Source organism: Osmia lignaria, chromosome 6, assembly GCF_051020975.1.
Source record: "Osmia lignaria lignaria isolate PbOS001 chromosome 6, iyOsmLign1, whole genome shotgun sequence".
Classification (NCBI taxonomy): Eukaryota; Metazoa; Arthropoda; class Insecta; order Hymenoptera; family Megachilidae; genus Osmia; species Osmia lignaria.
This window is the reverse complement of record NC_135037.1, coordinates 561,087-573,709: the sequence shown is the minus strand read 5'-3', so window position 1 is coordinate 573,709 and position 12,623 is coordinate 561,087. Positions and strand designations below refer to the sequence as shown.

Below are 12,623 nucleotides of genomic sequence, written 5' to 3'. Positions count from 1 at the left end.
AGTGTAGACGAATACGTAATAATTAGAGTATTGTGCCAAATTGTAATAATTGTTAATAGAAAGCGTGCCTATATATTCACCAATCGACACAGTTTTATTGCAAATAGTATTTTATTGTATTATAGTGCTGTTACACTTGGTTGAATTCAAATTGTTGAATTGCAAATTTTACGATACATATTTCCTGATATTTTCTTAAATATTCGTGATAAATTTATTTATTCAGGTATATACATTGAAAATCATTTTTTTAAGTTATGTAACACGTAACGGAATAATACAACTTTAGATTTATGCAATAATATAATGTTTTGGTAAATAAAGTGAAATACCATAATAATTTAAAATGTCATTTAGTAGAAGCATATGAAAAAGTCTACTAACATCATATTAAATATCGGAAATAATTTAAAACAACTGAATAATTAAGTAACCTTCGTCATTCTGTCTTAATAAATGGTTGATCGCGCATCGTACTAAACGCTATGACAAAGTCACAAACATGTTTGCATTCTAATGCAACATGGTGTTGGTAAAAATATTGCCTGTATATAATTTATCTCATGTCGTTTAAACAAAAGTAAATATACGAAAGTGTGCATTTTGATCCAAAAGTGCATTAATCTTTTCGTAACTAAACTGCGAATTAACCAGAAATCGTGGCGATTTCAATCACCATCAAACATGTCTTTTTTAACATGAAAGTAGCGCTACAAACGAAGAAAATCGTTCTTAATATCAGAGAAAGTGAGAATATAAATAATATAGATGTCCATACTTTTAAATACATCATATTCCCTTTGTAACATGCATAAAATATTTTATATGAACATTTTACAGACAACCTTAAAATCTTTGACACATTATGGAAAACACGAATGAATGTATTACCTGTGGAGATTTTGCATTTTATAACAATTTTGATTCAGCCAATTTAGCAAGAGTTGAGATAGTAAAATTACCAGAAATATCTGAAAAAGGTAACCTAGTATTTGCCCTTTAATCTATATATATATATATTTTTTATTATATGTAACAGCATATGCATTTTAATTGTATATTTAATTGTCTTTAGACGGATGTGAAGCGGAAAATAAATCATGTCAAAGTTCAAACTCAGAAGATCCGATAGATTATGAGTTTAACTTGTGGACAAAACATGACTGTCATGGAACACAATTTCAGAATAACAATAGAACGTGGTTTTATTTTGGTGTTAAAGCTAATACACCAAGAGCTTATGTTAAATTCAATATAGTCAACTTAAATAAACATGTAAAAATGTTTAGTCAAGGAATGTGTCCTGTTTTTAAAATTGTACCTGGTCATTTACATTGGGAACGGATTCGTGAAAAACCTACTTACACTGTAAATTTGTTGTTATAAACATAATAATCTATTCTAATGTTATCAAGGAATTATATAAGCTTATGAAACATTTCAGTTGGATCAAACAGGAAATGATTTTACATTATCATTTGCTTATACTGTTCCTGAAAATCCTAAAGCCATTACATATTTCGCGTTCACTTATCCTTTTTCTTATATTGATCTGCAAAATTATTTAAGAAGAATAGAGGCAAAACTAGCAAGGAGAGATATTACTTGTGTAGATGATGTTTATTATCATAGGGAATGTGCAATAAAATCTTTAGAGGGACGAAGATTGGATTTAATAACAGTAAGCTCATTTCATAACATATCAACGGAGAGAGAAGATAGACTGAGCAATATGTTTTCTGATAAAAATGAAGAGAGACCTTTCAAATTTTGGGACAAAAAGGTACAGGACTATTTACTTGAAATTTGAATAAGAATTGGATCAAATTGATTTACAGAACTGTACATTTAAAAATTTCAGGTAATTTTTATTAGTGCCAGGGTCCACCCAGGAGAAACACCATCTAGTTTCGTTTTTAATGGTCTTCTCAATTTTATTATAACCCGTGACGACCAAATTGCGATTAATCTCCGTCGCCTATACGTGTTCAAATTAATACCAATGCTCAATCCCGATGGTGTAGCCAAGGGTCATTATCGAATGGATACCAGAGGGGTCAACCTTAATAGGGTGTATTTAAATCCTTCTTTAAAAGATCACCCAACAATATATGCTGCAAGAAATTTAATAAGGTAAAATCATTATTTCAACTCCATATTTCAACTTTTTAATAGGATGAATTAATAAACTATGAATAAAATTACTTTTAAGATATTATCATAACACATACAAACTGCCAAAAGAGGACGAACTTTCAAGTGTTTATTTTGGAAATGGTGAGAATAATTTAAATGTCATTGATACCTCTCGTACAATTACAAGTATTGTACGCGACACTACAACAAGATTACTTCAACAGGTAATAGTTATTTACAGTTGATGCAATTTCATATTATCATTTTTGTATACCAATACTAACGTGTACTAACTTTAATGTAATTCAAGGACAGTAAATTAGGAATATAAGCACTAACCAACAATTTTAACAATAGGTAACACTTATGACATTAGATGAAGTAAAAAGTAAAGATCAACCGGAAATTTTTCAGGAACCTACATTACTTAAAACGAATTCGGATGACATGCCTCAGGGTATGATATTTAGAATTAAATTATTCAACACGATCAGCAAACTTCATTTACTTATTTGTTCACATTATGTGAAGGTGGTGGAGAAGAGCTGTGTAATAAAACAGAAGATAGTGATAACTCTGTAGAACTTAACTCTGATAAAAAGACTTACACAGCCGTTGGCATAGGACATTTACCTAAAGACGATTCTGGTTTATATCTGTACATTGATCTACATGGCCATGCTTCGAAAAAAGGTGTCTTTATGTATGGCAATTACTTTGATAATGTAGAAGATACGATAACGTGTATGCTTCTGCCAAAATTGATGTCGATTAACAATCCAAATTTTCATTTTACTTCATGCAATTTTACAGAAAAGAATATGTACATTATGTAAGTTTCGTTAGTAATATTAAAATTGAAACTTTAATTTTTTTACTTCTTTTAAAATATGTATTTTTACAGAGATAAAAGAGATGGTATGTCAAGAGAAGGATCAGGTCGTGTAGCTGTATATAAATTAACTGGTCTTATACGTAGTTACACGCTTGAATGTAATTATAATTCTGGGCGTTTGGTAAATACTATACCTCCGAGGATTCGTGATGGCGTTAATAAGACCATGGCCCCTATGTTCGTTCCACCAAAGTATACTCCAGCAGTTTTTGAAGCGGTGAAATATATCACTACTACTTTTTATACGAAATCAGTAATCATAGAAGTGATGATTTATTTGACTGTACTCTGCAGGTTGGAGCAGCATTAGGTCCTTCGATTTTAGATCTTACGAGTAATAATCCTAATAGTCGACTGCCAAATAGCCAATATCGTTGTTTAAGGGGTATAAAATCCTTTTTAAAATTATCGTATGTGAACAATCTTTCTACACCGTTAGGCAAGTCACTGAATAAGGTAAATTTTGATGTAAATAACGAGAGTGAAATTTCAGCTGTTAATATAAGGCAATGTGTACTCTCTTAATTTAAAGTACCATCATTATGATATGCTTTCGCATATTAACACTAAGACACATTAGTGCCTAAATAAATTACAGTCTATATTGTTAGAGTTAAACATGTGGGAGAGAGATTTTTATATGCATATAATTTGTATATTATTTTGTGTTAGTAATATCATATTATGGATTTGTTATTACAGGAGATACACCCTCATTTTATAGTATTATAACATTTATAAATGAAATTCCATAGCTTATATTGTACTAAGTATTTATTATTTTTGTACATGTGATTGTTATTTAATTTTTGTGAAATTTTTATTATATTGAACTAATGGGTCTTTCATCTAATGCATACGTACGCATGACAATAACATTTGGAATACTTTTATATAAAAGTTTATACAAAAAAGCTGTTTGTCTATTGGTTTCTTTTTGTAAATTTATTATGTAACTTAGTTACAATCACAATGTTTTATTGCGTAGTGTTTTTTTATAGTGCAATTTTTAGTACACGGGTTTTCAAGGCAACAGTTCTTGATAATTTTATGCTAGAGCCAATTAACCCAAGCATAGAATACTCGATACTAATGCTTTATATTTTTAACAGCGAATAAGTTCTTTTTCCTTATACTCCTTAGTCAATTTTTTCTTGCACTGTAATTCTGGTGACAATAAACAAGTGCACTTAAAAATTATTTGACGGTTGTGAGTAATAATAGAAAAGAAAAACGGCAGATACGTATAATTGATCATATCTATTTCTTTAGAAAAAGCAAAACATAACGGTTAAAAATGATTAAACCGTAAGTCTGTGGATGGTGGAGTCTTTTAACGAATGATGTGCTGATTTTGATATCAGATTTGAAATTATTATCCTTATTCGTGCAAATTTAAAATAATGAAATTAAAGATTTTACAAACCCTTTTGATAGAAACGTAAAAAACAAACTATAAAAAAGAGATATAAAGTATATGTGTCTATAAAAAAATAAGTACAAATGTGTGTTACACTATTATATCGTTACAAAAAAAACCTATTAATTCTTCAGACAAGAAGCATACAAAAATTTATACAATATTTATTATCATGCCTTTCACTATTTAAATGTAAATACTGTTATTAATTGAAAAGAATATTATGTATAAATTCATGTATACTACTACAGCACACATGTGTACACACATACATACACACATACCTGTCCCATTGTTTCAATAAATGTACAGTATTTTTAGCAACAATTCATTTACCTCATTTTTATTTTATATTCCTACCGATCCTAGTCCCAGTATTAGTATATTTTACAGTATGGTTTACGTGTTTCTAATATATAAAACATTTTATTTACACAGCTGAATGTATTATGAATTAAGTCCAAAAAATTGTAAACCTTAAAAATATGTTGACGTTTTTGTTATATATGTTTGTTGTTTGTGTTCTAAAATAAATTTCTTGTACACCCTGTTTAAATTAAAAAATTATGGGAACATAAGGTAATCTCTCTCTCACAAATTGTCTTCATTCTAAATATAAATTAATAAGTACATATTTTGTATTTATATATGAAGGTACAATATTTATAGTGTTATACTCAATATCCCTATTGAAAAGAGATCTAAACCTAAATCCGCGCTTTTATTCACAGGATGATAATGATATCATATCTCAGGATTCTTGCAATTTAAAAGGGAATGAATCTCAAATAAGTGATTCTTCTACTGGTTCAAAGAATTCTGTGAAAAGTGAAACAAATCTTGTAAAAAAATCGTGCATCATTCGTCGTACCACATCCCTTTACACTGCGGTAAAAAGAATAAAGAATAACAAAAAATCTCGACAAACTATAACTCGTAGACCATTAAAAAATCAGTGCGTTCATAACAGTGAAGTAAATTCAAAACTTCCTGCAATGGGATCGAAAGACAACTTGATAAAGAGTCCATGTTTTAGTGGCCTCCATGATGCTTCGGAGTTGCAAATAAAAGATTTTCAATATTCAAATAAAAAATTGACAACGACCAATAGATTGTCAAAAATAGCATTGTCTTCCGAAGAAACAGCAATTGTGAAACATGGAGCGAAACGATTAAAAATTATTTCTACAAGAGTTAATAAAAGGCGACCGGAAGTTGGAGAATCCTCCAACAACGTTCCGGAAAACACAAAACCGTCAACGAAAACATTCCTTACACCTAATAAACAAAATACAAGAACAGCTTCTAAAGTAATTAAAAAACGTGGCCATAATGTGGAACAAAACAAATCGAAGTCTTCCAAATCCAAAAAAGTTAATAGGAATACTATAGTAGTCGAAAATGTATTAAAAACTGAGAGTTCAAATAAGATATAAAATTAGTGCATAAATTAGTCTGTTATCGTAGATTGAGTAATTTGCCATGCACTGCAGCTTTATAATTCTTTGAGATGAATACTTTAGTTATCGAAAGTTATGTACATTTAACGTAAAAATTGTAAGTTAATTAAGAAACGTACAAAAATGGAATTACTATTTATTTCTAAATGATATTAAAGTGTATTGTATTCATATAATATTTTATAGTGATTTTAAGATGTAGAAAATCTCTCCTACTGTATACGTGTATTGTATACAGTACTCATACACGTTCTCATTAGGACTCATTATATTGTTAGAATAAAGAGAATAAATGATAATGCATGTAATCAATTATTACTCATCATTTTTGTAGATTTTTTTGAAAATTAAATCAGAATGAATTTAAAATTGTTGATACGTCTCGTTTATAGATCACTTCGACTATTTTCGCCTCGTGTCGGAACAGTTCGGGTCAAACTCATGGTATTTGTGTTTGTGGCCCCTTCCTTTCTTACCTCAGTCGCGTTTGCGTGTGATAACTTTCAAGTAGTTCGCGCATTCGGATGAATGTTATTGTATAGTATTGTAATTATTCAAACAAGTGGTAGTTTAAAAACGTATAATAAAATCACGGTACAGTTACTAAAAGCGTTACGTTCGTGATCTGTGATTTTTCGAAATGGGCGCCAACAGCAGCATCAGAAGCTGCACACTTTTTGCAGCACTTCTACTTTTCATCGAAAGTGGTAAGGTTAATGCATTAACTATATAAGATGTGAACATCGTGGCGTCCTTTGGGCGGGGCATTTTTAATTTCTTAGTATTGTCCGTTCGAATATATGACAGAATTCAAATGTGATACCTAGTTCAATTTATAAAGATCAAAAATCAATACTAGTTTACCTTGATTATCCGTACATGACAGATTAATATAGTTGTGCAAGATCATCGATGGAAAAACTCAACGAAACAAAATCAGAATTTATGAAAAACGAAAAATTTTCATTTAGTCCACAGTTTACGATGTTATCAGTGCAGTAGCACAAACAACTCGCATCCGTTCCAATGCAACGAATTTCTGTCAAGCGACGTCGATATCAAACCACAGCCTTGCGATGGTGTTTACGAGGCACAATACTGTGTGAAGCATACAGGCCGATTTGAGGGTAAAATAATATCGGCAGATCAGGTTACTTGTAACTCCGGAGAGAAATTTAACACTTTCGAATGAAAACTAACCTAAAAATCATATACGGTCACATTCTTGTATCGATTCATCAAAGCATGGGAGAATAATCGATGCACGATCGATAATCTGATTTTAGATAGGTTTTGGTATTTAATAGACTTGAAGATCTATGCACTGAAGGTTTCAAGGATTAACATACAAAATAAGAAACATATGGAAATTGATTACTGCATGAAAAATTAAGATACTATGCTTATTCGGAATACTGAATAATTATACGGATTTAACACTTTAAAAATCCCCAAAGTGCGCACATAACAATTTAATCATTGCTTTCTCAATCAATCAAGCGATAAGTCTGGATTGCTACCAGTGCACATCTGAAGAAGAACTGAGCTGCGGGAGTAGCAATTTGGTTCTGAATACTCTGCAACCGGCAAATTGCAGTCATGTTTACGGTGCACGTTATTGCATCAAATCAGTCGGCCGATACGGAGGTTCTTACATTATACTTTGAGTCAGTTTAAGTGTTTCCCATTTTGGAGTGTGCATCACTGTAGACATTGTTATTTTTTTAGCTACACGGAAATTTTGCTTTCTACGAAATGTAAAAATGATTACCAGAATATCTATGTATACCTACTGTATCATCTCACGCATGTTGTATTTCTTCGCTATGCTTGTTGCTTTCATCTGAACGCATGCTGTTATCAAGCTTTTTGTTATTGCTACTTTGCTCTATTACATTGAAGAGAAACAAAATATGGAAGGTTTCTGTGATTGTTGCAACAGGTGGAATAGGTACGAAGCGATTCTGTGCATCAGTGGATCTTGGGAATTACTGTGACTATGTGAGCCAACCAGGTGACAAATTAACTTACCGGACGTGCATCTTCACCTGCAGCGGTGACGGATGTAATTCAGCAGCCATCCTGAAACCAACTATCTTGTGGATAGTACCAATTGGACTATTCGTAACATATAAATTACTTTTTCAAAGGTAGATTCTGATTTTCTCAAGATTCTGATTTTGTGAAATTTTAATTACCTTATCTATTGAAGGTAATGTTAATCTTTAAATGTTAATCCGTCCATATTGTGTTAAGGTTTGATGTAAAGTACAGAGCACAGTAGACTTCCCTATAGAAAACAGGAATTCTTAAAATCCTAATTTTGACGATATTAATATTAAAAGTGATTTATAAACAAAAATAACATGATTTTTAATTATTAAATTTTCCAAAATTTAATGTACATTTAAGAAATATGAATAATGACATAAACACCAATTCAAATGGTCCCGCGAAAACGTAAACGCGAGTGGTGGGGAGCCACAGAATTATACATACAATAAGGCTGCATTCGCTTTGGGCGCTTATGCGCTGTAAGCGCTCACGCTTATGAGCGCTATTTTCAACCGCTTCCTTTAGTTTATGAGCGCTCACATGAAAAAAGTTACAATCGTTCGTTTTGACTGTTGTAAGCGAAAATGGAAGAGAAGAAAAAATTAATCTGTGAAATATTTGCGCAAGCACTAATTTGATTGAATTTGCTTGAAGATGAAAAATACCGAAACTTTTCTAATGAAAAGTTAGAAGAAATGTGTATACTTCTGGCTCGCCCTAAACCTAAACCAATACCTCGATTAAAAAATTTTGTAAAAGAAATTATTCCAAATTACAATAATATACAATTTAAAGAGCAATTTAGGTATATATAGTAATATTTTCTTTACAAAAGAAAATGTTTAAGTATCTTTTATTGTATTGGACGCCATCTTTATGGTTATAAGTTGCTATTACAGCGTTCCCTTTCGACAGAAGGCGTTCGTTAGCGCTTACGCTTTCGCCGCCCTACCTGGATGGAATAAGCATTTGTAAGCACAAGTTATGACGTTTTGATAACGTCATTACTCGATCCGTGCGCGCTTATAGCGCCAAAGCAAACGTTGTGAGTGATACAATTGCTTCGAAATAAGCAAGTGGTCTCTGCTTCGAAATAAGCAACTCGCTATCCCCTCTTCTTTGTTTGAAGTCGCCCGCAAAGTGAATGGTACGAGAAATGAGTGAGAGATCCATGAAAGCGCGAAGCCGATGTTTAGGGTAATAAATTTCACGGTTGACTGAGCAGTGACAGCGGTTAGTAAAAGAAGGATAGAATATATATAATGCTTTCTCAGTCGGGTATATTTGCTTCGAAATAAAGCATAGTGCGAGAATGAGTGCTATATTCTATCCTTGTTCAAAAAATAACATCGCTGTTCGGCCGATCACTTTATGATTTGTCGCTACCTCGGATTTCTCACTCGTTTCTCGCGTTCTCTATCGTCCCGTTTCGAGAACAAAGTTAAACCGAATAGCATACCTGCTTCGAAATAAGCAACTGTTCGGTCCCGAGCCACTTGCTTATTTCGAAGCAATACTGTATGCATAAACTCTTACAGTGCGTGAGCGCCCAAAGCGAACACAGCCTAAATAGGGGGCCTGCTCTGATATATCGACATTTTCCTTCGGGCTATCCTCGGAATAGGACGTTTCCGTGGAAGGGGCCTCCTGAGGGGGCATCGCTATTTTCCTTGGGGGAGCCCGCCATGCTCGGTACTGTATATTGTATATACCTTAAGAAAACAATTTATACAAAACTATTGAATTTTATGAAATTCAAATAACAGATGTGCCTTTTTTAGTAAAATATCGAAAAAGTCAGTAGTTACCAAAATAAGTACAGTGTTAAGATAGCAAAAGTGAATATCAAATTCATTTCACGATGAAAAATGTATTTAGTCTTATAGGTAATTAACGCACATACTTATTATATATTAATATGTGTAAGCAGATATACACTTCCGAATTGCTATAGGTTTACACATGTGTTCATTTGTACTTTTATATAATTATTTTTGTACTCGTTTCTTTCTTATTTACTTTGACAAAGACTTTGTGTATAGAATACGAATCTCATTTATTTTTTAAACGATTAGTTATAGTTAGTTTTGTATAAAGTACAAGAAACTATGAAAAATGAAAGAATTGTACAAAATAAAAAATGTGTATCTACATACATATATGGGTCAGAAAACAGAAATACAATCGAATGCTTTGTTCTTTATTTACGAACGAGATCCTCCATTCGTCTTACAGACATCTTCTCTGCATATAAATATAACACGATGGTCGATCAATTATTGATAATTTGTTTGATGACCATTCGTAGAAAGGTACGTGTATGTACGTTAACGCTCTTTGGTATGTCCGTTTATATGAACAATGCATAGGATAAATAGGATTTTCCTTTTCTTTTTTATACGATATACGCTATCATAACAATATTTATCGTTAAACAAAATTACACAGAATAAAAAGAAAAAAATTGTTCGCTGATTAAGGAATTGTCAGTTGATGAAAATTGCACACCCTTTACGCCAGCTTTATTGCACCAAAATTCGACGGTGTGAAACGAAGAAAAATACGCACACAGATTAACGTCGAGCAATTAGATTAATAATATTATTGCAATATTTAACTTCTAAAGACTGGTCCAGACCTACATACATATGTTTCAAAACTTTTCTTGAAAATCTCTCTGTGCTTATTTGTTTATATTAGGAAACAAAGAAAATCATTTATACTGGTTTTATATAGTATTTTTATACATTTGCTTCAGTGTTTGAGGGCAAAAGTATAATAGGTCCGGAGTAAGCTTATACAATATGTATTATAGTCTATCAATTTATCAATGATTTTTCTATCAGTAACATCTGTGTTAAATGTTGAAGGCAACACAGTATGCGATATACTCTTAGAAAGACACTTCCATCAGGCTTCAAGCAATTCGATGAAATTTGAGTATCAATATTTAAGATTACACCTTCTATTTTGTTATCTCATTTTTTTATATAATGATCGATTGATGCGCGTTGAACACAAGCATTTTTTAACTCGAATTTTAGATCTGTTGCTCGAGAATGCAACTATGTATGTATGTATGTATGTATGTATGTACATCTATACCGTATGAAAAAATACATATATTTATATGTGTATAAACCATTAAGTTTGTTAAACGCTATTAAGCAGCACTAAAGTATCCTGTGACTAATAACCTTTTCCGTTTGTTGATCCTAGTAATGTAGAGTAATTTGACACATAGATATCAGTGTTTATTAAATAGAATCGAATTAATATTGCATATCTTTTTCTGTAGAATATTTCAACTATATGATCAAACGATGCATATCACCCACGGTTCAGTTGCTTTGTATATTGTTTTTTAGCCCTAAATATGCACATCTATAACGCTCTCTTCTAATTATACAAAAAAAAAAAAAATGTCAGCCTAACATGTTCAAACTAATTACAGTATATAATTGAATATCATCACTGCCATGGGTTCAGTTAGAAAATTAGATATTGCCTTCTTCTACCATGGCAGTGGGTGTTGGCAGTGATCAATACACTCGACGATAAAATAGTTTATACATACATATAGTTAATAGGTTAAGTTTACTACCGTATGTATAATTACATACATACGAAAGCGAGATGTACAGCTGCGTGCAACGATGCTCAGAGAAAAGAGAAATTGTAGAGAAGAAGAGGTCGCTTTCCATTAACAGAAAAGCTTGTCATCATACGTTTTGTCACATTTTTTAAAAATAAATTTATTAAACTCCTATGGAATTGAGCGTAAGGACATCGTTGCACATAACTGTACATTGAACAGAACACAACAATAGCTTTTTAAATTAACGCGTAAATTAATGTACAATTATCGACAAAATTCATAATATTAACATCAAAGGTGAATAATTAACTCGTGTGATTCGAATAATAAATAGAATTATAAATATTCGTTAATCAATAAATTCATCTCGAAGAAAATTAACGTAACAAAATATTACAAAAATGCGTCGAGAATTATTACTTCGAATGATTTTTTTCTTTGCAACCACAGTTGCTATTATTAAACGATGAATCTCAATTATTGTAAGGGTATTATTCGTCGTTATATTTTGTGCTTTTTCTTGTATTCTCGCATGATGTTTCATTGCGTACGCAATTCTCATATAAGCTGCATTCATCTAGCGTTTCTATATACGACAATTCTGTTGTAGAACGAATTGCATATGGTAAACGTGCATATGCAACAGACAGGTACAATTTTTCGTGTACACATTTTAATACTTCATCGAAGTTTTATATCTTTATATCAAGTTGATCTTTCTTCTTCGTTATGGTAATTAATACAAATACAAGTATTGTTTAACCCTTTCAGTCAGTAATTATACTCTGACAAAATTTATGGTACCTGACATAATTTAAATAAATTTATTAAGCTTTGTAATAATTTTTTAGTTTCATAATACAAATTTCAAATTTTTAAGTCTAATAAATATAAAGAAAAGTAGAGTGTTAAAAACTGCGAAGAGGTATCAACATTTGATATAGACAAAAACTCGTCTGTACAGTGAAGGCAATCGTGTAGATCACAATTATTCGTTTGTTCTTTTTCTATCTTCAAATTCTCTATATAGAACGATGTCTAAAAAAATTGACTAAATTA

General features: G+C 31.4%; 2 protein-coding genes across 5 annotated transcripts; both read left to right on the top strand.

Annotated features, from left to right (window-relative positions):
- Positions 1 to 63: 63 nt before the first annotated feature.
- On the top strand, positions 64 to 6,205 carry LOC117601489 (cytosolic carboxypeptidase-like protein 5). Of its 4 annotated transcripts, none has more exons than XM_034318248.2 (11): positions 64 to 226; positions 841 to 980; positions 1,076 to 1,368; positions 1,445 to 1,783; positions 1,862 to 2,133; positions 2,213 to 2,360; positions 2,494 to 2,593; positions 2,668 to 2,968; positions 3,041 to 3,248; positions 3,326 to 3,487; positions 5,183 to 6,205. In XM_034318248.2, the coding sequence occupies exons 2-11, from the start codon at positions 866 to 868 to the stop codon at positions 5,885 to 5,887; spliced, it is 2,643 nt and encodes an 880-aa protein (XP_034174139.2). In that variant the 5' UTR covers positions 64 to 226; positions 841 to 865; the 3' UTR covers positions 5,888 to 6,205. The 4 variants fall into 4 exon arrangements, with proteins under 4 accessions (XP_034174139.2, XP_034174140.2, XP_034174138.2 ...); XM_034318249.2 differs by lacking the exon at positions 64 to 226 and adding an exon at positions 342 to 747 and having other exon boundaries at positions 2,551 to 2,593; positions 5,183 to 6,204; XM_034318247.2 differs by lacking the exon at positions 64 to 226 and adding an exon at positions 342 to 747 and having other exon boundaries at positions 5,183 to 6,204.
- A 156-nt stretch (positions 6,206 to 6,361) lies between these two features.
- bou (glycosylphosphatidylinositol anchored membrane protein boudin) lies at positions 6,362 to 12,479 on the top strand. Its single transcript, XM_034318302.2, has 4 exons — positions 6,362 to 6,618; positions 6,883 to 7,038; positions 7,412 to 7,558; positions 7,854 to 12,479. The coding sequence occupies exons 1-4, from the start codon at positions 6,552 to 6,554 to the stop codon at positions 8,063 to 8,065; spliced, it is 582 nt and encodes a 193-aa protein (XP_034174193.1). The 5' UTR covers positions 6,362 to 6,551; the 3' UTR covers positions 8,066 to 12,479.
- Positions 12,480 to 12,623: the final 144 nt, after the last annotated feature.